Consider the following 26,314-nt stretch of genomic DNA (forward strand, 5'->3'; position numbering starts at 1 on the left):
ACCGTTGGATAGTCACTGATAATGAAGAACCAATTTTGGAGGCCATAAATGACAAGGACATTATTGATGCTGTTCGAAATGGAAAGTAGTGAAGCAGTGAGGATGAGAAAGCTGAAAAAGAAACTGTAGGCGATGTTCCCAGTACACACGAAATATGGGATAATATAAATAAAGTGATTGTGTGGTTGGAGCGGCAAAGTGACTTGTCAAAGAAAGCTAACTCATTTCTTTAAAACAGCAGAATAATGGTGTACTTAGCTTGCAGGCAGTGTTGTAAATCACCATACTGTATTTGATAGTGTACTATCGTTTGGTTGATGTTTGAGTGAAGCTTGTCTAATTGCTGTATCCTATTAGGCAAGTTTTGAAATGTTTTACTTCTAATGTTCTTTAAATTTAAATACAGTATAGAACAGTATGTATAATATTACATAATATGTTCTTCCTAATTTTCCATGAGTGGTTTGTCATTATACAGCTCACTCTCAACATATTGTGGGTGCCCTATAACACCAGAGCACATTACCTGACAACCATGTTATATCGGTACGGATAGAAAAGAGACTTCAATAAAAATCAACAGGAAAGAATATCAAAGAGTGGAAGCATTTAAATATCTATGTTTAATAACAACAGAAGATAACAGGATAGCAGTAGAAACTCAAGAAAGGATAGCAAATGGAAACTGATGCAACTATTCCTTGCAGAATATATACTAGTCCATAAATGCTATTAGGATACAAAAGCCAAAATGTATTTGACTACATTAAGACCTATAGTAATGTATGGATTGGAGGGCTAGATGGTGGTAACAAAGGAAGAAGCATGGTTATTGAGAAGGGAAATAAAGATTTTGAGAAAGATATTTGGGGTAAGGAGAGAAGAAGAAAGCTGGAGAATAAGGACAAACATAGAACTACAAAAATGTTTTGGACAGATGAATATTTTAGTGAAAAATCATGCATGGAAGAATAAGATAGGTTGGTCCCGTACAGAGACTGCCAGAAACTCTGATTGTTAAAGTGGTTGTAGGGAGGCTCAAGGGGAGAAAGAGAAAAGGAAGAAACAGTGAAACATGGCTTGACACTATGGAACAGGACCTCAAAGCAGTGGGAGTCAGAAACTGAAGAAGGAAAGCAATGGACAGAGAAGAGCAGAGGCAGTTGACAAAGAGGTCCAAGGTCTTACAAGGACTGTAGTGCCAACTGGTACAGTAGTATTCCATTTCATCTGCTTTATTTGCTGTATTTTTATACCTTCTGTTTTCATAAATTACAATCAATATCACCCCTGTTACCTATGATTTCTGTTTATCTATTTGATCCTCTGCTGTGTTCAATTTTTCACCTCTCAAAGTAATACATCTGTCTTCTACTATATTTCATTCTCCACTTTCTGATGATTGTTGCCTAGTGCTCCCTCTGAGACTCACAACAATCACTGGTTCTTTAAGTTTATCCAGGGACCATCTCCATTAGTTCTTACCTTTTCCCACACTCTTAGCTTTAAAGTACAGTTCATAGACAATGAATTATGGTCACAGTCCATATCTGCCCTGAACATGTCATACATTTTAAAATCTGATTTCAAAATCTCTGTCTTATCATCATATAAAAAATCTAACTTTATAAGGGAGTGAATATGCTGTGACACTAGGGTCATTATGTCCAATTGGTTTAAGAACTGACTACATTAGGTTTCAGAGTGAATAACACATTTTATCCTTATCAGATGATCATGTGCAACAAACACAGAAGATTAAATACAGTAAGACAAAAATAATGTAGAGTCAGAAGGGACATAATACTGGAAATGCCAACAAACAACTACAAATTTTACATAAAAGTACACAGATTTTTTAGCAGAATTGATGTTTCATATACTGAAATCGAAGGAAAAAGACAAACTCTTTAATGAGCAAACTGAGTTTATAACAGGCGCATTTATTTTAATGTTTACGACAATCTATTCAGGTGAGGTAGTCCCTGCAGCCTACATGTGTGCTGCAAGTGATACTCTCTGTGACGGAGGCACTATGCTGTTTGGACTGCATCTTCATTTTTGAGCATCTGCACAGTTAATGCACACACTTTGCAGCCACAATAGGATTGCTAGCTTCCTGCAATGGTATTACACTCTGTGCCATGTTATCTCTTCTGAGTTCATGGGCAGTGATGTAAACATCTCATGACCACTCAGTGCCCTGTTGCCTCTTAAATTTATGGGCAGTGGGGTAAACAATAAGACTTTGCTCTGTTTTAAATACAGTTTTACTGTCTTAGTAACTTTCATTAATAGGATTACAGCCAATAAATTTACATTTTGAAGATACAAATGGAAACATGGTTTTAAACAATAAAGAGAACTATGAACTTTTAGCTGAATACTTTGAAAATTCATTAAATTATGAAGAGCCTATTGATAGATTACAGTTTCAAAAATCACAACATGAAAATCCACCATCGTAGCCACCTACAGTAGAAGAAATAGAAAAGGTTATCAAGTTTCTGAAGAATAACAAGGCACCAGGAGAGAAGAGGAGAGGAGAGGAGAGGAGAGGAAAGGAGAGGAGAGGAGAAATGTGGAAACTAGAGGACTTATCCATATGGCAGAAAATTCACAAGGTAATTACAGATATTTGGACAAAAGCAATCAAATCCAGGGACTGGAAACAAGCACTGATCCATCCTCACCACAAAAAAGAAGAGAAAACAGACACCAACTACAGGGGTATCTCCGTGTTACAGTAACATACAAAATATTATCTAAACCATCTCTAAATACAAAAAAAGAACAAGTAGGATCTAATATAGGAGAGTACCAAACAAGTTAGATCATGTGCAGAACAGATTCTTAATTCAAAAAACGTTTTGAGAGTGAGAGCTATACAAAATAAAAACACAGTAGTTACTTTCATAGACTTCAAGAAGGCTTATGATTCAGTTGACAGAGAAACACTATTTCAGATACTTTACCAATCAGGCTTCGATGAAAATACCAGAAGACTTGTTGAACAAACGCTCACGGGTACAACATCAAGTATTAAGTTTGAAGGCGAAATTTCTGAACCATTCAAAATCAAAACAGGAGCTTCACATGGAGATGGACAGTCCCAATTCTCTTTAACTAGGTTTTAGATAAAATAGTAAAAACATGGGAAAACACATTAGAAAACTGAGGCATAAAAGATATTAATGTGGGACAAAGAAAGACCAAATATGAAGTGAAATGTTTAGCCTTTGCAGATGATATAGCATTGATAAGTGAAAACCTAACAGACGCAAATGATACGCTTGATCTATTACTGTTGAAAAGACTAGGCTAAAAATATCTTATGAAAAAAACGAGAACATGGAACACAAACACAATATAAAAAAATTATGAAAACACAGTATGGAAAAATTAAAACAGTTAATAAATTTAAACACCTTGGAGAATGCATCCAAGCCAACAGAATGCATAACACAACAAATAAAGAAAGAGCAAAGAAGTTAGAATTTGCATACAAATTAACACATAACTACTACGATAAGAAACCAATATCCAATCAAGCAAAGCTAACACATTAAAATTCAGTTAGTATGACACAAGCAACATATGAATCAGAGTGCCTCAACATTGAATTAGGAAGGTGAGGGTGGGGGTGGGGGGCAAAAAAGGGGGAGGGGGGAAGAGAGAGAGAGAGAGAGAGAGAGAGAGAGAGAGAGAGAGAGAGAGAGAGAGAGAGAGAAGAAATCTGTAGAATGGATAGAAGCAGTGAAGAAAGCTGCAAACAGAGCAGGTGTTACAGAAGTTGGAGCAGATATAGACTCAGATCACAATATAGTAGTGATGAAGAGTAGGCTGAAGTTCAAGACATTAGTCAGGAAGAATCAATATGCAAAGAAGTGGGATACGGAAGTACTAAGGAATGACGAGATACGTTTGAAGTTCTCTAACACTATAGATACAGCAATAAGGAATAGTGCAGTAGGCAGTACAGTTGAAGAGGTATGGACATCTCTAAAAAGGGCCATCACAGAAGTTGGGAAGGAAAACATAGGTACAAAGAAGGTAGCTGCGAAGAAACCATGGGTAACAGAAGAAATACTTCAGTTGATTGATGAAAGGAGCAAGTACAAACATGTTCCGGGAAAATCAGGAATACAGAAATACGAGTTGCTGAGGAATGAAATAAATAGGAAGTGCAGGGAAGCTAAGACAAAATGGCTGCAGGAAAAATGTGAAGACATCGAAAAAGATATGATTGTCAGAAGGACAGACTCAGCATACAGGAAAGTCAAAACAACCTTTGGTGACATTAAAAGCAACGGTGGTAACATTAAGAGTGCAATGGGAATTCCACTGTTAAATGCAGAGGAGAGAGCAGATAGGTGGAAAGAATACATTGAAAGCCTCTATGAGGGTGAAGATTTGTCTGATGTGATAGAAGAAGAAACAGGAGTCGATTTAGAAGAGATAAGGGATCCAGTATTAGAGTCGGAATTTAAAAGAGCTTTGGAGGACTTACGGTCAAATAAGGCAGAAGGGATAGATAACATTCCATCAGAATTTCTAAAATCATTGGGGGAAGTGGCAACAAAACGACTACTCACATTTGTGTGTAGAATATATGAGTCTGGCGATATACCATCTGACTTTCGGAAAAGCATCATCCACACAATTCCGAAGATGGCAAGAGCTGACAAGAGCGAGAATTATCGCACAATCAGCTTAACAGCTCATGCATCAAAGCTGCTTACAAGAATAATGTACAGAAGAATGGAAAAGAAAATTGAGAATGCGCTAGGTGACGATCAGTTTGGCTTTAGGAAAAGTAAAGGGATGAGAGAGGCAATTCTGACGTTACGGCTAATAATGGAAGCAAGGCTAAAGAAAAATCAAGACACTTTCATAGGATTTGTCGACCTGGAAAAAGCGTTCGACAATATAAAATGGTGCAAGCTGTTCGAGATTCTGAAAAAAGTAGGGGTAAGCTGTAGGGAGAGACGGGTCAATACAATATGTACAACAACCAAGAGGGAATAATAAGAGTGGACGATCAAGAACGAAGTGCTCGTATTAAGAAGGGTGTAAGACAAGGCTGTAGCCTTTCACCCCTACTCTTCAATCTGTACATCAAGGAAGCAATGGTGGAAATAAAAGAAAGGTTCAGGAGTGGAATTAAAATACAAGGTGAAAGGATATCAATGATACGATTCGCTGATGACATTGCTATCCTGAGTGAAAGTGAAGAAGAATTAAATGATCTGCTGAACGGAATGAACAGTCTAATGAGTACACAGTATGGTTTGAGAGTAAATCGGAGAAAGACGAAGGTAATGAGAAGTAGTAGAAATGAGAACAGCGAGAAACTTAACATCAGGATTGATCGTCACGAAGTCAATGAAGTTAAGGAGTTCTGCTACCTAGGCAGTAAAATAACCAATGGCGGATGGAGCAAGGAGGACTTCAAAAGCAGACTCGCTGCGGCAAAAAAGGCACTTCTGGCCAAGAGAAGTCTACTAATATCAAATACCGGCCTTAAGTTGAGGAAGAAATTTCTGAGGATGTACGTCTGGAGTACAGCATTAATGGTAGTGAAACATGGACTGTGGGAAAACCGGAACAGAAGAGAATCGAAGCATTTCAGATGTGGTGCTATAGACGAATGTTGAAAATTAGGTGGACTGATAAGGTAAGGAATGAGGAGGTTCTACGCAGAATCAGAGAGGAAAGGAATATGTGGAAAACACTGATAAGGAAAAGGGACAGGATGATAGGACATCTGCTAAGACATGAGGGAATGACTTCCATGGTACTAGAGGGGGCTGTAGAGGGCAAAAACTGTAGAGGAAGAGAGAGATTGGAACACATCAAGCAAATAATTGAGGACGTAGGTTGCAAGTGCTACTCTGAGATGAAGAGGTTAGCACAGGAAAGGAATTCGTGGCGGGCCGCATCAAACCAGTCAGTAGACATGACAAAAAACAGAAGAACTAATACATGACAGGAATCGCTGCAGGCTACTGACTGCAACCTATGAAGAAGATAAAGCAAAACTTCAACCACAGAAAGTGTTGACAGATGATCAGAGATGAGCCGTTGGAGAGAATATGAAGAAGTCTAGGAAGAAAGGAAGAAAAAGAAACATCATAAGTCTTAGGTTGTATGTGGTCAATAGCTGGTCAAATTAAAAAAAAGAAAGATATGAATAAAAATTAGAACTTTCTATGCAACTCTAATATAATACATGTTTTTTTTTCATTTGAAGATTTGTCATAGGGCTATAGACGACATGCACATCCAGCGCAATGGGTACATAAAGCAATGCATACTTGGTTTTACCCACGTAATTCCTTGATTTTTTGTTAGTGGTCCGGTTTGACAAAGTATGTAATGAACATTGTGTCACCATATGCCACCCATGACAACACATATGAACCACATACATTTCAATTTTACTTTACTTAACTCTGAAATACAACTGTCCTTCCCCTCTTCCCCCCCCCCCCCCCCTCCCCCCCAAACAAGCCCGAGACATTAATACAAGCTTTTCTCTTTTTTCCTGTTGTAGCATATGAGGATGGCCAATGTAGGCTGAAACACATAATGGATGTTTCATAGAATGTGATTGTATCTAAAATAAAAGGGATGTCTCATTTTTAATTACTATATTTGCCAGCTTATAAGACGCACTAGCATAAAAGATGCACCCCAATTTTAAGACTTTTTTTGGGAAAAAAATGTCTCACTTAATAAATCTACTGAAAAACAGTTATAATACATATGTGCACATACATAAAATATCTAGGCAGTAAGAGTAGGGGAAAAGTGCTTACATTTTAATTTTCATTCTCAAATCTGCAAAATTCATCCTCATAAATGAAGGTAGAAATACTTGAAGCCACTAGGTCAGAATCTGAATCCTCATATAATAAATTATTCTATGTACTATCCAGAGAATTACTATTTCCACACTTATTAAACACTTTAATCACTGTTTCAGTTTTAAAGGAGTCCTGTGAAGCTTTGACTCGCTCACAAACTTGAAAACTCTTCCTCCTTCCTGACAGTATAACTTCAAAATCTGTAGATAGCAATCAGGTGTTTCACTGCTCCTTCATAAGTACCTTGAATGGCCTTAGTAACTTGCAGTCAATATTTATACATTTAGAACTTTCAATGTAACTTTGATGGTTAAAGTAAACTAGTTAGCTCACCTGGAATTACAGCTAATTTCAGTTCACTCACTCAATTTTTAATGTCTTCTGTTCTGTGAGAAAGAAACTGGTCCCATACTAACTGGGTACGTATCCTCAGTGGGCCTCCAGGTCACTTACACCAAATTTGACCTATCCACGACCTTATTCCTCCTCTATCCATCCACCTTTTATACGGTACATGGAAAAATACTCACTTCAGCAATTATTCGTTAGGAAGTGTCTTTCTTTTAAAAATCAAAAGTGGTGGTAATTTTTTCCCATAAGCACAACAGGACAGAACGACAGTAATGAGTCTTTTCGTCTCCTGAAGTTTTAACAATAATGCTTTTTGTAGCCACAGCTGTGTTAGAAGGCACATCATAGGTTAGCACAATCTTATCCAGGTCTCCAATTTTTGAAAGTTCAAACTTTTCTCTTTTTATTGCCTTGATGACAAATCAATGAAATTCAACAATTTGTTCTTTGTACTTGGCTGGCACCTTCTGTGATATTTTGTCTTGGTCCACACGCAAAGCCGATACCTCTTCTCAAATGTTGAACTCCACAATATTGATCCAGTCAAGTCGGCAATCCATTTGGTATTGGCTGTTGCTTTCACTTGATGAATGATCATTTTCCTAGAAACTGGAGCCTTTCTGCAGCCCTGTTTCCATCCTTTTTATCACATGCAATCATTTGCATATTATATGCAATAGTACAGCAGTTCCATTTTTCAGTCATAATTTGCAAATAAAAATCACAATATAGCTACAAGAAATGTGGATCTCCACACTAAACACATCAATAACCAAAGATTGAATGAACAATATAAAAACTGTTAACAATGGTGCATGTGCAACTACTGAACTCTATACAATTGGAATGCTCAAAATTTTCAAGGAAGCTAACAATGAATTCTTTCAAGCCAAAAGCATAGAAATTTTGAAGAAGTAGATTTAGTGCTTCTCAGCAAATTTCACTAGCATGCCTTCTCTATCATTTCTGGCGTCTAATTCAAAGTTGTCTCTTTAAGAATTATTTTTTTAACTTCATCATTATCTTTGCATTGATGTTGTCCTACAATGTCAATTACTTTTGTTTAACTGTTCTAATAGCTCCTCATAAAGATTTTCAACTTTCTTCATCAGGGGGTAAGATGGCTGGGGCATAAACTTGTATTATTTGCAGTGAGTATTTTTTAAATTTTTTATTCTATTCTATTGAGATTCCTTCATTGTCAACAATTTATAATTTGATCTTCATTGTCTGTGCCTCTATAGTAAAAGACATTTCCAGACAGCAGCTGCACAAGATTCTCTTTCTTTCTTCATAATTCTAATGCTCTCACTGTAGTCCCCTTGGCATTACTTATTTCCACTTCCAGTACAAGTAGTCTATCTTCAGTCCTAAGTCACCTTTCACTTTTTAGTCATTATATGAAGCTCATAGAAGCAGTCACATCTTCATAAGTAATGATATTTTATTTTAGCCAGAGTTCATGTAGCAAGGTGTTGTCAGAGAAGTAGCTGGGTGTGCCCTTTGTTACAAATACATTTGTTGGAGTTCCCTCAGCCCATTATTTTCAACATGCTATAACCTAGTCTGAGATACCAACATCTGGGACCTCACACTTAGCAATGAGGTTTGCAATAACCATATCCATGGTACAGTAGCCTTCCAGGCCCAAAGAGTTTGGTGAAACACATGGCCAATGCTAAATCTCAGTGAAGCACAGTTCAGAGCAGTTTCAGACCAACTGCTTGTTAATGTTGAGGATGAAAATATTCCTTCAAAGGGACAATCAGTTACAGTCAGTCAATGTTTCTCTGCCAGTCAGACAGTTTTCTATTGCAGAAAATAATGTGGTCCATCTTGAATTTGAAGATACCCACTTTCCATGCTGTCTGTGATGCAGATTGGAGAGCTGCCCTTCTGAGTCTTTTCACCAAACTGATTTCTGAGGGGGGTTTTGTCATATAGGGCTTTGGTGTGGAGGCTTAAGGTGCACTGGATGGCACATGACAGTAGCGGGGCACGTACTGTATGGTTCATCTGTAATGGTTCTTCCACTTGGACAGTCCTACCAATGACTATGCAATTGCTAGTATAGCTCTCAGCTTCATGTAACTAGCAAACCTCTCTATCTAAGTAGTCATCTGCTAAAATAAGGTGATGTCATCGGAAAGGCTGCCCTACACATTGGCATAAAATGTTACATTCAGTAACGCCTTTTCTTTAATGCTGCATTATAAATATTGGTGTCATGTGTTAAATTAATATTGTCTGTCTCAGTTTGCCATTGTTCAACAGCCACATGTTACAGACTACTAAATAACTCAATTATTTTTTTGAGCACCAAAGTCAGTTACAAATGTGCTCATGTCAAAGGGCAGTGAACTGTAATGTTTCTAAACAGTCTATACCACACTGTGAAACTCTGCTTTTACAATTAGTTACAAGCAATTGTACATAAGCAACAACCATGCAGTGAGGCATAGCAAGACATCAAATAATCAAAGCAGTGTCCAGTGCATGTAATATAATAGTTATAACTCTGAATTGTATGGCAGTTAAAAAACAACTTTACAGTTATTATGAAACAATAAAATACAACAGAAGAGAACAGATACAAAACCACAAAATGTAATTCTGTATCATATGCCAAATGATCTACACAAGTTACAGTTCTGTACTTTTAAGTTCAAACTATAAAACACAGAGGAACTTTCCACATGAGGATTTTAAAATATTTGAAGACCACCCATATCACAAGATGTTGCAAAATATCCCAGATATTAAAAAAATGATCCTGACAAAAGTGTATGTTCACAAGATGACAAGTTAAAAAAATAATGAAAGAGTAACAGAAGATAAAATCTTTTGAAGCTCTTCTAAGGGACATAATAGTACGCTCGTAATTACCACTAACCTGTAATTCACCACTGTAGCCACTGCTGGGAATAAAGGGGCTCGGTAGAAACTCATAGCAGATTTTGAACATATAAAGGTTCAGCGAGGAGGCTAAGATGATTCACACTGCCTAAAACAAATAATGCCCAGTTGACTGTTGGTTCAGTCACATATGTAATTATTGTATTAAAATCAGTGGTAGGTGAAGGTGCTGCAGAAGCTTAGTACACTAATTTAAGAAATGAATGTCAGAGATGACAATAAAGACTATATGGAACAGACTCAGACTGTTATTCCACAAGACATACTGATTATTCTTTAAAGCAAATTAGAATATGCACAGATGAGATGAGGACAAACTACTTTGCCTCCAGTTCTCATATTTTCCATCAGCAAAAGAAGATCTACCTTCAGTATTGCTTTAGAAATCTCTCAAGATATACATGATAATGAAAGAAGAGAGTCCTTATGTAATGTACAGAACAAGTCTCAATATAAATTTTTCATCCAATTCTAATGTGTACTCAATAAAAATATGACTAACACAATAGATCTGAACTACAGTCTAATGGCAGCTTGCAACAAACAAGGATTTCAATGACAGATTTGATACTCTAAATGCTGGTAGGTTCAGCTACCATTACATACAGTAAAATTTCTTATAGCTTAAGCTAGAAACACCACTGAATGTCCACAGTATCTGATTGGAAGATGGAAGGATTACTATACAAAAAATCCAATATCTAAGCTTAAGGCAAGTAGTTGCCATAATTTGCAAAAGTTACAGAGACAAAACTTGTGAAATGGCAACTTTCTAATATTAATAGGGACATTAAACAATGCAATACTTTCATTACTGTAAAAGACCATTATTTACTTCCCAGAAACAGATCAATTCACTTTTCATATCTAGTCAACAGACTGCCTATGGGGTCATTCCATGTCAATTCAACCAATTTGAGAAAATGTTCCAGCTGATAGTCTCAGATTTGGCTGAAATTTAGCACACCAATGCTACCAAGTGTGGAACACTCATGTACAAAATTTTAAGTTCCCCTGCCAATTAGTTCCAGAATTATGGCTTGTGAAAGAAGGTGGCATGACCTGGAAATTGCAACCTGCATCTGGCATCTATCTTCAGACCTAACTTCAGGTCTTCATAACTTTGGAACTATTCCACACAGTCCAGTGAAATTTTTACAACCCAGTAACATCCACTTAGAGAACACATTCTATGAATCAAAACACCAACAACATATTTCTGAGGGAAAATAAAAAATTCCAAAATGTGATTTAAAAAATGTTATAAGTTAAAAGGTACATATTGTAGGTGCCCTCTATGCCAAATATAATTCACTCAAAAAGGTTATAAATTTTTTTCTGGTAAGCTTAATGTGGCCTAAACACACACAGAACTGATCTTGCCCATATCAGTCACACAAAAATTTGAAAAATTACCTGAACAACATGGATTTTGTAAGTGTGGTAGCACAAAAGGGACAAGTGATACCAAAGCTAAATTTCAAACACTGCATAAGTAGACCATAATATAATACGTGGCAAAATTTCAACTTGTTATTGCAAGGCATTTGTGTACAATAAAAGTTGACAGAGATGTATTTGGTTACTTTTCCTTTAACACAATTTAGCAAGTAATAGTGATGATGCAGACAGCTTGTTTCAGATAAAGCTGCAGCAATTGTTGGGAACCATTAGGCAACAGAAAGTTAAACAATGGTAGTTTTTAGGGACAGAATGAGTCATTGTTAGGCAGGGGCAACAAAGGAAACAAGCAACAATCACAGGTTACTCATGTTTTAAGATTCTAGTTCAGACTGGTCAGTACTGTTGTGGAAGTCAGTATGGAGGCAGAAGAGTATACTAGTGGTGCTTTTGTTCAAACAAGTTGCAGTATTGGTAGAGCACAAGCATCTGAATGTCATAAAACAACATATGGAACAAAATGTGGCATTCGCTTTGTACTGTATAATTTAGATGAATTGGACCAAGATTTGTTGCCATGGAGATCCGGGATACACCCTGTGGGCACAAGAAGTACAGTTCCAAGAAACTTTAGTGTTTGTTATCATCATATGAAAGTATTTCAGGATAAGTATTCTTTCCTACAAAGAAGTTGTTCTGATCCATTTCGGATTAGTAAGAAGACAGTGAAGTGTAGCCTTAGAGAAATTGATATGAAATCAGTATTGAAAGTGAATCAGTGCATGAGACTTAACATGAAACCAGGACAAAAGTTATGTTCCAGGTGTGTTACACTGCTAAAAAATGAAGAATATTCTGATAATTTACATGACAGTGATGAAGAGTATCAGCCACCTACAACCACAGCGGATGAGAAATTAAATACTTCAGTGACTGCTTTTGGTTTGTCTCTCATGCAGACACACAAAGTCGGGAAAAGAGACAGGCCCAGCTATGGTAGAAGAAAACTACAAGAAGCTCAAATGGAATTAAAACACAAAATAGCTGACACACTAATGGTGGAGTGTGTGGTTTGAGGTTTTCAGGCACTAAACAGCGTGGTCATCAGCGCCCAAACACATAGAAACAGGAACACATGCGGTGAAGGGACGAAGACGGACAGCGAACAAGGGGAACGGCTAAAAGACACAGACCTGATGCAGTTCCAAAACCTCACATACAGAGGCAAAACAAGAGGAGAAGAAACACACTAAAAAAGGAAAGGAAACACAAGCAAAAGAGAACAGAAATCGAAGTGAAACAAGTAGGTAATTGTGACTGGCGGACCTCTTAACTAATGGTGGAAGAGGAAGAACTATCTGCTCCAAAGCAACAGAAATCATGCCAGGAATGCTCTGACTTGGACAAAATTGTGCATGATTTGAAAGAAAAATGTTCCATATCCACCCACCAGAAAAAAAAGTAGCTATTCTTACCCTTGCACCTTCCAGCTGGTCTATTGACTACACTGCAAAGGAATGCAATGTTTCTACATATATGATAAAGCAAGCTAGGAAAATAAAAGCAACCCAAGGAGTGCTTCCACAGCTTCAGCAGGCTCAGGATAAGCAATTGAGTTCAGAAATAAAGGTGCTAGTGTCAAGAGTTTTATGAAAATAATGACTACAGCCAAATAATGCCTGGAAAAAAAGACTATGTAATGGTGAAAATGGGAAATGTATGTGTACAGATGCAAAAAAGACTGTTGCTATCCAACATATCAGAACTATATGTAGAATTCAAGGAAAAGTATCCAATACCAAAGTAGGTTTATCACCTTCTTCCAATCTTCGGCCAAAATGGGTTGTGCCTGTAAGTGAAAGGAGCACACACAATGTTCGTGTATCTGAGACCCATCAAATTGCTAAGCTGATGTTTGCTGCTATAATGGATTCTGGTCTAGATTACAAATGTGCAATGAAGCTGCTAGTATGTGACATCAGTTCTACCAGTGCATGATACACAGGTGTGAAAAGTGTCCTGGTACGGAAAATCTTGCAGAACACATGAATAACAAACTGTATGGTGAACTCGTCCTTATGGGTGATGATGGGTTGGGTTGTTTGGGGGAAGAGACCAAACTGCGAGGTCATTGGTCTCATTGGCTTAGGGTACGACGGGGAAGGAAGGCGGCTGTGCCCTGTCAAAGGAACCATCCTGGCATTGGCCTGGAGCGATTTAGGGAAATCACAGAAAACCTAAATCAGGATGGCCGGACGCGGGAATTGAACCATCGTCCTCCCGAATGCGAGTCCAGTGTGGATGATGATGAACTTGTTTCTTATAAACAATGGGCACACATGGATCGCACCAAGTCTTGAAACAAAGCAAAGTACAGTGGAAGATTTTGTTGAAATGTGTTGTCAAAAAATGGACAAAATGACCACACACAGCTTCACAGCAACAGCACAATTGGCTGATCTCCAGTTTTGTAAGGATAATTTGAAACAAGATGAAATTATTGTAATACTAGACTTTTCTGAAAATTATGTATTTATAGTTCACGATGACATTCAAGGATATCACTGGGACAACAGTCAAGTAACTCTCCAGCCATTTGCGATTTACTATAGACGTGAAGCAGGTGATGAGCCTGTCATGAACCTGTACGTTTTTAGTGACTGTTTAATTCATGATGCCATTGCAGTTCATGCCCGCATTCACACTGTCATGGAATATGTGAAAAACAAGCTGCCTCACATACATTTTGCGAAATACTTCAGTGATGGGGCAGCTAGTCAGTACAAAAACTGTAAAAACCTCAAAAATTTATGCATGCATTACCATGATTTTCAGATTCACGCAGAATGGAATTGTTTCGCAACAAGTCATGGTAAAAATGAATGTGATGGTATTGGTGCTACCATTAAGTGCATGGCATCACGAGCTAGCCTGCAGAACCCTACAGAAGGTCACATTCTAACACCTCTTCAATTATTTACCTGGGTACAGAAAAATATCTCTGGCATACAATCATTCTATGTTTCGAAAGATGAGGTGAAATAAGTCGAAGAGTTGGTAAAAAGCAGACTAGAACATGTTAAAACTGTTGCAGGCACAAGAAGCCATCATCACTTCTCTCCAGCAGACTCTTGACAATGTGCAGATGAGCAGACTGTCGGGTCATAACTATAGGTTCATGCACAACATGTGTCTTCACAGTGTGTCTGACTCAGGATTCAGAAGCAAAAGCAGCAACACACAACCAGTTTGCTATGTTATTGCTGCTTATGATGACAAATGGTACTTAGGATGTGTTGCAGAGTGCTGTGAAGCAGAAGGTGAGGTATTTGTGAACTTCATAGGACCAGCACAATCATTTCATTGGCCACGTTTGGCAGACAGGTGTTGGATTCCTTTTGAACAAATTCTTATGACAGTTCCAGTTCCTACCACAGTGTCAGGAAGACAGTACAATTTGCCACTCAATGTACAGAGTAAGTAGCTAAAGTGTGGGAGAACTTCTGTTCAAAGCACAATCGACTAGTTTTTAGCAATTAAGGTGCAGTAAACATTAATGGTAGGTTGTGTTAATCTGTCTATATGTTGTTGCTTAGTGATTAAACAGTTGTGGGAAAGGATAAGAAGAAGCAGAACAGTTTACGATATGTTTTTAGAAAACTGTGTTGTGGAACAATGGCCACATCACCAAATACATCTGTCAACTTCCATTGTGCACAAATGTCTTGCAATAACATGCTGAAATTTTGAGATATATACCATTATGGTCTACTTATGCAGTGTGTGAAATTTGGCTTGGATACCACTTGTCTCTTTTGTGCTACCACACTTCGAAAATCCATGTTTTTGAGGTAATTTTTCAAATTTTTGTATTTTCGTGTGCGTGTAACTCAGTTTTTGTGACTGATATGGGCAAGATGAGTTCTGTGTGTGTTTAGGCCACATTAAGCTTACCACAAAAAATTTTATACCCTTTTTGAGTGAACTATATTTGGCATAGAGGGCACCTACAATATGTACCTTTTAACGTATTACATTTTTTTAATCGCATTTTGGAATTTTTCATTTTCCCTCAGAAATATGTTGGCGTTTTGGTTCATGGAGTGTGTTCTCTAAATGGATGTTACTGGGTTGTAAAAATTTCACTGCATTGTGTGGAATAGCTCCAAAGTTATTAAGACCTGAAGTTGGGCCTGAAGATACATTGCCAGATGCGGGTTGCAATTACCGGGTCACGCCACCTTTTTTCACAAGTCATAATTCTGGAACCAATTGGTAGGGGAAACTAATACTTTGTACATGAGTGTTCCACACATGGCAGAATTAGTGTACTGAATTTCAGTCAAATCTGAGACTATGAGCTGGAGCCCCTGGTTGAACTGACATGGAACGACCCTATGACATGTATTTTTAATAACCAGTTTCAGCCATCAAAGATACCACCTTACATGAAAATAGGTTGCAGCCACCTTACATGAAAATAGGTTGCAGCACCTCTAATACACTAACAAGACAGTGAACACTCAAAAATTTAATGCAGGGGAATGGGATGAAGTGGATCATGTCTCTTTTTTTGACTATTCAATTTTAATTTTTTTAATGCCCTTAAAGAAGAACATGATTCACACATCCCAATGGGGTGAATGTCTACTGTAGACATCATGTTCACTTACTGAAACTATGTAGTTTATTTTAATCTATAAGAACCCAAATAATTTATTTTGTAATTATTCCATGCTACCTTACCAAGAACTTTCTGGTTATGCTTCTACGGTGGCTTGCTTGTTACATGTAACTGTTTTAGGGAAGGGGAATGCGATGGGTGTATATGGAATGTAGTGTCACAGTCAGGCCACTGATAGCAGTGAAAGAGAAGAGAAAGTATGAAACCTGATGCCTGGACATAATTTACTTATCTCAAAAGCACCAAATGGTCTGCTGCACTTAATATTTTTATCAGACCAAAACTTTAAACGGCCCTCACTACAGGTATACAGCAGACAGGATTGGGAATTAACCCAGGACAATTATACATATCCTTTCTCCCTTTTACAGTCAAATACTGGCAACAAGAATTTCTTCTGCCAACCGAATTTGAAGCAGCTACCGTGTAACAAGTCTGCAGGGATGGGTTGTCAGAGAAGTTATCTGATTTGGATTTTAACTGTGAGAGTAATTTTACATTTATAAGCTGTAGTGCAAAAAACAGCCAGGTCATTCCATGTTAAGTCATGCAATAATTCTAGGATTTGTATTCCACCACCTCAGATTTTCACAAAGCTTTGCACATCTGCTCAGAATTAAGAATTAGGAGAATTTTTTGGTCTAAAGACAAACTTTCTTTTATACTGAATTTTCAACGTAGTGATGTTATGACAATTTGGCTTTGCAAGAATGTCCACGGAAAGTGGTACTTACCTATAGAAATACTCATAACTCAGATCTTTATGAAGCTTTTTTGCAGAAGTTAAGAGACGCATATAGTTACAAGAAACATAATTATTGAAGCAGTAAAGTTAGAAAGAAAATTACAAAAAATGTTAATGTATGTTGCTTTGCCATTTCTGGAAAAATTACAGAGGCATCGAAAAATGCTTATACTACATTTGTCCATCCTGTTGAGAGCCTAGTTTTGGTCTTAAATAATCCAAAAACTTGTAAATATTCTAATAACCTAAAAATATTAATTGGTTTTCTATTAATATAGCTACACAAATAAATACGAAAGCAAAATACTTTTCGCTGTGATGAAACGGCCATTCCAAGTAAGTCCACTCAGGCTTGAAGTCCACTGCTTCAGATACAGTGTTATAAAATTTACATGCTTGAACATCAATTATTCTAGGCAGACAAATTAACCTTATATGTGAAAAATTTATTTCATTAATTCCTGAAAGACTATAATATCTTGTATTTATCTGTGCAGCTACCCACCTGCTCACAGTAATAAGAAAGTGTTTTGTGAGCCTGCAGTAGCTTGCTTGGAACCTTCACAGGTATGAAAAAAAGCAACAATCATTGACATGTAATGTTCAACATCAACGACATGCGACAGTCAGTCCATTTGGCTCAGTTGCTCTTTGTCTTTCTGTGAGACAGGTAATATTTATTTGCGGTGCAGCCACTTATCGTTCCATTTGCAATGAAATACATTTCCAAATGACATAGTACTCAGTTAATTATGAGAGTGAGTCAGAAAAATTTTGCCCCTATTCTTTTTTTAGCCATATTATGATTGTAAATGGAAAGTCAACGTATCCAGTCCCAGTGGTGAACCTTCTTGGACTGGCCCAGTCTTATCTACTGGTAGCTTCATGGCATAGTGCTGCTGTCAGCTATTAAGATGGCTGTTATACTTCACACATTCAATAAGTGCTATTCATTTTCAGTGGAGCAAGGGATGATCACTCTTCAGAATCAATGCGGAAAAACAGCCCACCTATGGGGAAATGCGTGTCACTTTGAGACACACAAGGAGGAGGAGGAGGAGGAGGAGGAGGTTGTCGTGGTGGTGGTGGTGGTGGTGGTGGTGGTGGTGGTGGTGTGAGTTCACAAGAGATCGTGAAGACTTGCATGACAATGAGCATTCAGGGAAGCTGCATTCATCACTGACTGGTGACAACATTTCCTGTATGGATGCAATGGTGAAACCGGATCTGCGTGTGCACCTCACGGTCATTTTCCAGGAGCCTGATATTTTGTATGGGAGTGTTAACAATGACATTACAGATTCCTTACAGTACCAGAAGGCTTCATGATGGTGGATGCCTAAGCAATTGGATACACTGAATCATCTGCAACAGGGCAGAGGATGATTTCCGTGTTTCTGATCTGCTTCCTGGGAGTACAGTTATTCACATACAATGTTGAAGCCAAGATAGGAGTCCGATGGTAGTTCCACAATAAATCAATTGAATTCTACCACAGGGGCATCTCAAATTTAGTGCCCATGATGGGACAAGTATCTGAGCTGATGTGAGGACTATGTGGAAAAATAGTGTAAGGCACACACAACAGCGAACATGTTTGTAATTACCTGTGTGAACCTTATATTGGCTAATAAAAAAAAATATGAATTTGTGTAGTGTCAAAAATTACTTAGAACACCACATCATTTAATGACCTACACATCTGTAAAAGAAACACCTCAAAAATTTTTCAGAGCTGAGTGGAGACAGCAAGATTTGATATTGCTAAGGTCCAATATAAACGATTCAGAAGAAAACATTACGTGCTACGAGAATCAATGTAAAACAAGGTATAAAACTGTGTACGTGTTATAAGATTTGTGAACAAAAAACTGAAATCAGTGGACATGAAAGTGGTGCATGTGACCTGGAGGTGAAATTTCATGAGTCAGTACTAAAAGGTCAAAGTATCAAGGATGTAAATAAGATTTTAGATGATCTGATGTGGTCTCCCTTAAAACTTCATTCCATTCAAAATCACAGTATGGCCTTATAGGGCAAATGGAAGCTAGAAAAAGTGAGGCATGTTTTGGAAAAAAAGTGTACTTGTCATTACATTACAGTGCTGAAGTTTCTGACGGTAGGGATGATAAAATGGATGATGAAACTGTGAAACAGAATTGGTAAAACAGTCTGCAACTGATGATGAGTGCACTGACATGTTGGTAATAAAATTACAAGCATTTAAACTGCATTAATTTATGTCTAAGTGTCACAAAAGAGCCCTAAAAAAATTGGAAAAAATCTAACACACTAAAAAGCAATTCTGTTCGCTGAAAATCCCAGTTCTGTAACTCAGAATGAACTCAAAATTACCACTGAACAAGAAGCAGCTATATAACCCATTCTGTTCTGTTTATAACAACATTATGAAAAGGATAGATTGCTATACACCACATAGAGGAGCTATTGAGTTGTAGATAGGCATGATGAAAAGGCTGCTAAACATTCAAGTTTTCAGACAAAAACGTCTTTTTCAGAAATAGAAAAAAACACACACACACACACACACACACACACACACACACACACAAAACTACACGTGCATGCAATCTGGGGTGGGTGATGCGGTAAGGAGCAGGCGTGGGGTGTAAAGTGGAAAGGATAATTGGGTAGGGGTAGAGTAGACGATGTGATGCGTTTGAAAGCATGCAGGTAGGTTGTGTGGACAGGCTAAAGCTGCTATGTGCAGAGTCGGGAGCTGTCATTGAGATGAAGTAAATCATGTTAGGCAGCATATTTAGCAACTGGTGGTCCAGCTGTCTCTTGGTTACAGTTCTGTGGTCGCCGTTCATGCGGAAAAATAGCCTGTTAGTTGTCATGTCCAAGTACAAAGCAGCACAATGATTCCACCTTAGTTTGTACATCACATCCGTCCCTACTCCACCCCTGCTCCCAACCCCTCATCTCACAGCTTGTATCCCTACAACAGACCTAGATGCATGAACTGCCTCATACATCCTCCCAGCTCCACCTACTCCAGGCCGGTCACAGGCATCACCTATCCCATCAAAGGCAGGGCTATCTGTGAAAGCAGCCATGTGATCTACAAACTAAGCTACAACCACTGAGCTGCCTTCTATGAGGGAATGACAACCAACATGCTGTTTCTCCATATGAAAGGCCAAACTGTGGCCAAAAGTTAGCTGGACCACCCAGTTCTGAACATGCTTCCCAACACTACATGCTTCACTTCAACGACTGCTTCACAGCCTGCACCATCTGGATCCCTCCTATCAACACCAGCTTTTCTGAATTACAATAGTGGGAAATCTCCTGACAACATTTCCTTTGTACCCATAAACATTTGTTGGTTGGCTGATTTGAGGGAGGGGACCAAACAGTGAGGCCGTCAGTCCCATCAGATTACGGAAGGATGGGGAAGGAAGTCAGCCATGCCTTTTCAAAGGAATCATCCTGGCATTTGCATGGAGCAATTTAGGGAAATCCAGAAAATCTAAATCAGGATGGCTGGATGAAGGTTTGAATCGTCGTCCTTCCGAATCCGAGTCCAGTGTGCTAACCACTGTGCCACCTCACTCGGTGTCCCATAAAAGTGTTGGCCTCAACCTTCGCTACTCCCTCTCCTTCACTTACCAATCACCCTCCCCACCCACATTCCAGCACTTCACATGTCTTCTATTCCACCAATGCACCTACAGCCTTTCCTCCTCCTCACCCCCCCCCCCCCCCCCCCACACACACACACACACATACACAACTTAGTACAGCTGCCCAACCCAACCATACATAACAGCCCTATACTGTGTCCACCACCTCCCTGCATGCTCTCATAGGCAGCACATCATCTTCCCCAATCCCTATCCTACTATTCCTCCCTCTCCCTGCTCCATTCCCACTCCTTACCCAACCACTCACCCCAGATTGCTGCACACTGTAAGTCCACAGTCAGGCCACTGCGCGGCTGGAGACAGAGGCCGTGTGTGTGTGTGTGTGTGTGTGTGTGTTTTCTATTTCTGAAGGAGGACTTTTTTTGTCCAAAAGCTTAAATGCTTTGCAGTCTTCTTCATTGTGCCTGTCCATGAACATGTGGATAACCTCTCAAGAATAAAGTGATGTTTTATTCCAGTATGTCACACTGTAATTTACTTATTTTGATATTTACTCACAATATAAAACAACAAACAAATGTTTCAAATTGCTACAGGGAATTTCTCATAAGATGAACCTTATTAAATTTTTTTAAACCTAGCACGGGTTGTGAACTTGAAGAAAAGCACGAAGCTCCACATACACCACTAGTAGTTGGAAGACTACCACCTGCCACCTGCCACTGGTAAAGATTACGGATTTTGAAACTAAAACAGAAAGAGATTTAAAAAGGTACTCTGCAAGAACATGAATGCCACAGCTAACTCAGTCAATCACACCAAGCAAAATAATACTGCACTGTATAACTTCTATATTTAAAATGTAGCTACCCTTTAAATGTAATGTATGGAAAAGAAAAGAGCTAAAGCTTACCTCATTGTGTTTTCCATTTTCCCAAATTATCTGCCTTCAATTTCTGTTTAATGGAACATAAACAGAACGAACTATTAGTCTATTCAAACAGTACAGAAGTTCTTCTAAAGTGATACTCATTTTTATACGGCTAGTTTATCAGTAAAATAAAACATTGCCTACAAATATTAATTATATCATTAGTGAGGACCACACCATCAATGGGAATTTCAAGTCAGATCACATATAATTTTGAAGACGATTCAACCAAAAGATTTATGGATCATTATAACAGAAAACTATAGTGTATGGCACACACATTCTTTGCTCCCTTTCTTCTTAAAACATTGATAAAACCTGCTTAGATTTTCACTTCGTTATTTCTCACCTTTGCTTCATGCATACAAAAGTTAAAAAAAAAAAAAAAATTAAGCATCAGCAATACGAATCAGTATTAAATGATCTTTCTTTTGTTTTCCTTTTACTGTCTACAACACTGGAAATAAATTGAAGACTATATGAAATTTCTGTATTACACTGACACATTATCAAAACTTAAGACTAAATTTATTATGCAACATTAGTGAATTTACAAATCGGCAAATATAATAATCCAACAGTACCTCCCAATGATTTCTCCAGTAATGATAACTAAATTTAGTTAGACAATGTTTGTTAACTAATCGGACTTGTCATTACATTTTGGCCACTTCTGCTCAGATTTAATAAACACTTTCAAAACAAAACTTCTAGTGGTCTTTCATAAAAGACAAATTTCTTAGGACTTTTATGTGTAGAAAGTGATTGAAACGTGTATAACAATGAAAATGTTTAGGGTGCGACACTTGTAATATCAGTGAAAAATGAGACTTGTAGGCAACAAACTGGTGAAATTGACTAAGTTCAATTAATGTGTATTTCCTGTACATATGCCATGTAAAATGACACTAAAATTGAAACTCTTATGGAGAAATACCACTATCACATCAGGAAACCAAAATCTGTCTCGCAGTCAGATTCAGAACACAATCTTGCTCTTCAGAATATATGGTTCAACCTAAATCAATTACAGCAAATGCTGGGACAGGTCGATATCTTTCACTATTCGATACAATCTAAGCTTGTGATGTCAGGTTTTAGAGATGTTTCTCAGCCGATTATATCAGATTTTGCTGTATTCCCTGAATGTCTACAACTATCAAATGAAGTTTCAAATGAAACTTACTATTTTGGGCATCATGTTCTAAAATTTAACACTAGCAACTGGAGAGCAGTAGAGAATGCATGTACAAATTCGGTATACCTTTGGGGTTTCTCTAATTTTTAAAAATATATTTGTGTGCTTTTCTGACAAAGGGGGTTGAACAGATTATAGACTAGGAGGGATAACTGCATCAAAATAGTCTTTGGGCTGAAGACTGCAACAGCAATAGACAAGGAAATGAATCTGGCTTCTCCTGAATGCCATCCAGTGCAAGATCACTAAGTCACCTCAAACAGTAATTTGGAACAAGGATAGGGTAACATCAGACCACCTTAAAGAAAAGTCACATAAGTTTATGTTGTATCACTGAGATAAATTTTGCCAGCATTTTTAAGTATTCGACTGACAGCTGCTAGCCCCACTACAGTACTGACCTCATTCATAGGTGGCAAATACAGGTTTATGGATTACCTACAATTGTCTAGGTCACTGGAGGTGGAGTATTAGTTTGTATTGGGCACGGTTGGAGACAAAAATCAGCCCTGACCTACATGAGGTAATCAGTACCATTTACTTCAAGCATTTTGGTGACTTCATATTAAAACTACATTAAGCTGTATGGAAATAGACTCAAATCCCTTTCTTACTGAATATGAGTCCAGTGTCTTAACCACTTCACCTCCTCATTAGGTACCATTCATGGAAGCTGTTCATGGCTCTGTTTGTCATTGGGGACAAACTACTGGCAATTACCTATGATATTGTTTCCTTTCGATTGTTCAGCAAATCTGTTCCAAAAATGGAATATTAATGTCATATGGCACACCAGCTTGGAAAAGGAGAGATGGGAAATCTGGCACGCTGGTGAATTAGTAAATCTCATTTACCAGATGGATGGGGAAAATCAACAGAAAAAAAAAAACTACTTCATTGAGAGCTTTCAACAATTATGAAAAACTATTCTTTCCCTTGTTTGCACAGATTTTTATTGTTCAAATAAATGTGGTTATGATCACTTTCAATATGATTGTTATTTGTGTCACATTCTGCTCAATGGCTTGTTCTCGCCAACTGTATGGTATTACTATAGCACACATATGTAAATTTTTGAATATTATGCTACATGCCTATCAACTGATGGAGACCATCTTTAAACTACACACTAAAATTGGTCTAAATGTATGAAATTGGACATTTAGCACACTGCTACACAACATTTTCACTTCATTGTCTTCTAAATGGCACTTTATTAAATACGGTGAAATTTAAAATTTTTCCTCAATATCTATAAAAATTTTCCCAATAACATTAAAATGAGCTGAGCACACCTCTTACACATAATGTTAACAATATTCTACCAGTATGATGTTTATAGGAAAAGCTTGCAACTCACCTAGGGCTGGGGGAGGGATGCCGACTCAGTTTTCAACCAGACACAAGTGAAGACATTTAGATACAACAGAGTTGTGGCAGCAATCACATGTCTGTGGTGCACACTGGCAACTCACCTTGGGTTAGGTGAGGGAGGTGGCAGGTGGGATGCTGATTCAGTTTTTAGGCAGACACAAGTGAAGATATTTAGATGTAATAGAGGTGTGATTGCAATAGCATGTTTGTGGTCCTGAAGTCATGTGTAAATGTGAATGGTGTGTGAGGTGATACATGTAGAGAGAGAGAGAGAGAGAGAGAGAGAGAGGCAATGAGCAGTGTGTAGCAATTTTTAATGTGGAATTCCACTATGCTGACTTTAAACATTTCTTGGAATATTCTGGGAATTGCCAAGAAAAAGTCATTTCAAACTGATCCATAAATTTGTGTGATATTTGAGAAGTTGCTGACAAACAGAATCAATAAGTTTTAAAAGGCAATATTTTTACAACTTGACAAGTGTTTCCTCAGAACTACAAAAATCCATTCCACTGTTACACTTACTTATTTCAAAAATTTTACTTCTGCACCTGATCTTTCTGTCGGGAGAAAGATCACCTGCAGCACCTCATGAAAACAATCACAAAAATGAGTGGTGTCAACAGTCCAAATTACATAATGACAAGAGATGTAGCTCTAATGGATTAATCATAAGCAGGATGCTCCTACAACACCTGTTACAAGGGCAGGTTCGTTTTGAGACTTGAAATATTAGAAGTGTCTTTCATGATGGTGATGAACATCTAATGCAAAATCCCCAAAATGTCCACAACCTTCTTCTTTCTTCAATGAAGAAGTGTATCATTTCATCTAGTACTTAGAATAGGAAGGATCTCGCATCATTTATTTACTACACATTTGCAATACATTTCCCTCAAATGATAAAGAAAGACACCCTAACAGCAGAGGCAGGAACTTCCTGAAAACTATTGTAGAGTGTTAATGAAACTGAAGGCCTGTCCCAGATTTATAATGGAGGAATAAAAGATAGATTATGTTTTCATGAAATTGCAACTCCTACCGTTAGGACGATTGGACACAAATGAAACATTTGATATTTACATAGATGTATTCATGATCTAACTTGTTCTTTACTATCTTGCAGTACTTGTCTTACATGAGATTAATAGTTTTCTTGCAAAAGAAAAAAGTAACGATATTAAGTATGATCACAACCTGTCAAAGACGACTAAATTGTTTGTTTACAGGACAACAGAAGATACACAAATATTTCTTCTTGTGGGAGAAATTGTTTCCTTAACATTCAACATACAGATATTGTAGAAGTGCGTAGTACAGTCTCATGTGACTTACGCTGGATGCTTCGATTTCTTTTGTCTTCTGCACGCCTCAATCATCGGTACGAACATTCAAATTCCCACAAAAAAACACGGTTTCCCAGCAAAATAAAACCCACGGGCAATCTCCTGTTACTTAATTCTGCTTAAGATGGCCTTCTTATGGGCTTAAGACTTTAATAAACAAATTATATGCCTTTAACATTTGAAATCAGAAATACATTTCACTCACATCGAAAGAACTTCCTTTCAACGACGCACCATTATTAGCCGACGTGTGGAATACCACAATATTACTCAGTATTATTCGATAGTAAAATAACTACACAATCAAGAACGTTTAAAAACAGCTACAAGTTCTGATATTTATGTTCTGAATCCAAATCGTACCTAACGAAAGACACCGGCAAAACCAAACAAATGTCAGAAATTGCATTGTGGAACTTCCAATGCATTCCCTATCATTAAGAACTAATGATGCACTTAATACACACCAAGTTCAGTAGACCACTTGCCACCTGCTGAAGCACTGCTGACTATTTACTTATTTATTTATTTATTTCGATTCAAATCAAATCCTGCAACAAACGAAACACACTATCTTTGACAATATGACAGACGATACTCTTTCGACCAATAGTGCAACAAAGATATTCTGTGGCCGTAACCCCGCAGATTGACAGGCCTGCCATTGTACGTAAACAAAACTACAACCACTTGCGGCTTATTTGTCAGTTTTCTATATTGTTAGTGACTCGATTGGTCTTGACGTACGTAGCAAAACAATTAATAACGTAGGAACAAGTTTAAATGACAGAAACCGAAGGGTCGCATGATGTGACTTTAGTATAAAAGACATACAAAGACATCGTCTAATGATATTACGTTTTCAAATTTCAATTTAATAATATGCTA

The 26,314-nt window shown here is 37.7% G+C and overlaps 1 protein-coding gene across 3 annotated transcripts in view; it reads right to left on the reverse strand.

The window, feature by feature from the left end:
- Positions 1 to 26,031, reverse strand: part of LOC124595413 (zinc finger protein 346-like) — a 127,946-nt gene extending 101,915 nt beyond the window's left edge. Inside the window, exons 1-3 of one of the 3 annotated variants that reach the window (XM_047134143.1) lie at positions 25,894 to 25,946; positions 21,491 to 21,533; positions 10,114 to 10,224 (exon numbers count right to left, since the gene is read on the reverse strand). In XM_047134143.1, the coding sequence (XP_046990099.1) occupies positions 10,114 to 10,169 (56 nt within the window). In that variant the 5' untranslated portion in view covers positions 10,170 to 10,224; positions 21,491 to 21,533; positions 25,894 to 25,946. Of the gene's footprint in view, positions 1 to 10,113; positions 10,225 to 21,490; positions 21,534 to 25,893 lie in introns of all 3 variants that reach the window. The other 2 variants (XM_047134144.1, XM_047134146.1) reach the window with 2 other exon arrangements.
- Between the last annotated feature and the right edge of the window lie 283 nt (positions 26,032 to 26,314).

This window comes from Schistocerca americana, chromosome 2 (genome assembly GCF_021461395.2).
Source record: "Schistocerca americana isolate TAMUIC-IGC-003095 chromosome 2, iqSchAmer2.1, whole genome shotgun sequence".
NCBI classification, from domain to species: Eukaryota; Metazoa; Arthropoda; class Insecta; order Orthoptera; family Acrididae; genus Schistocerca; species Schistocerca americana.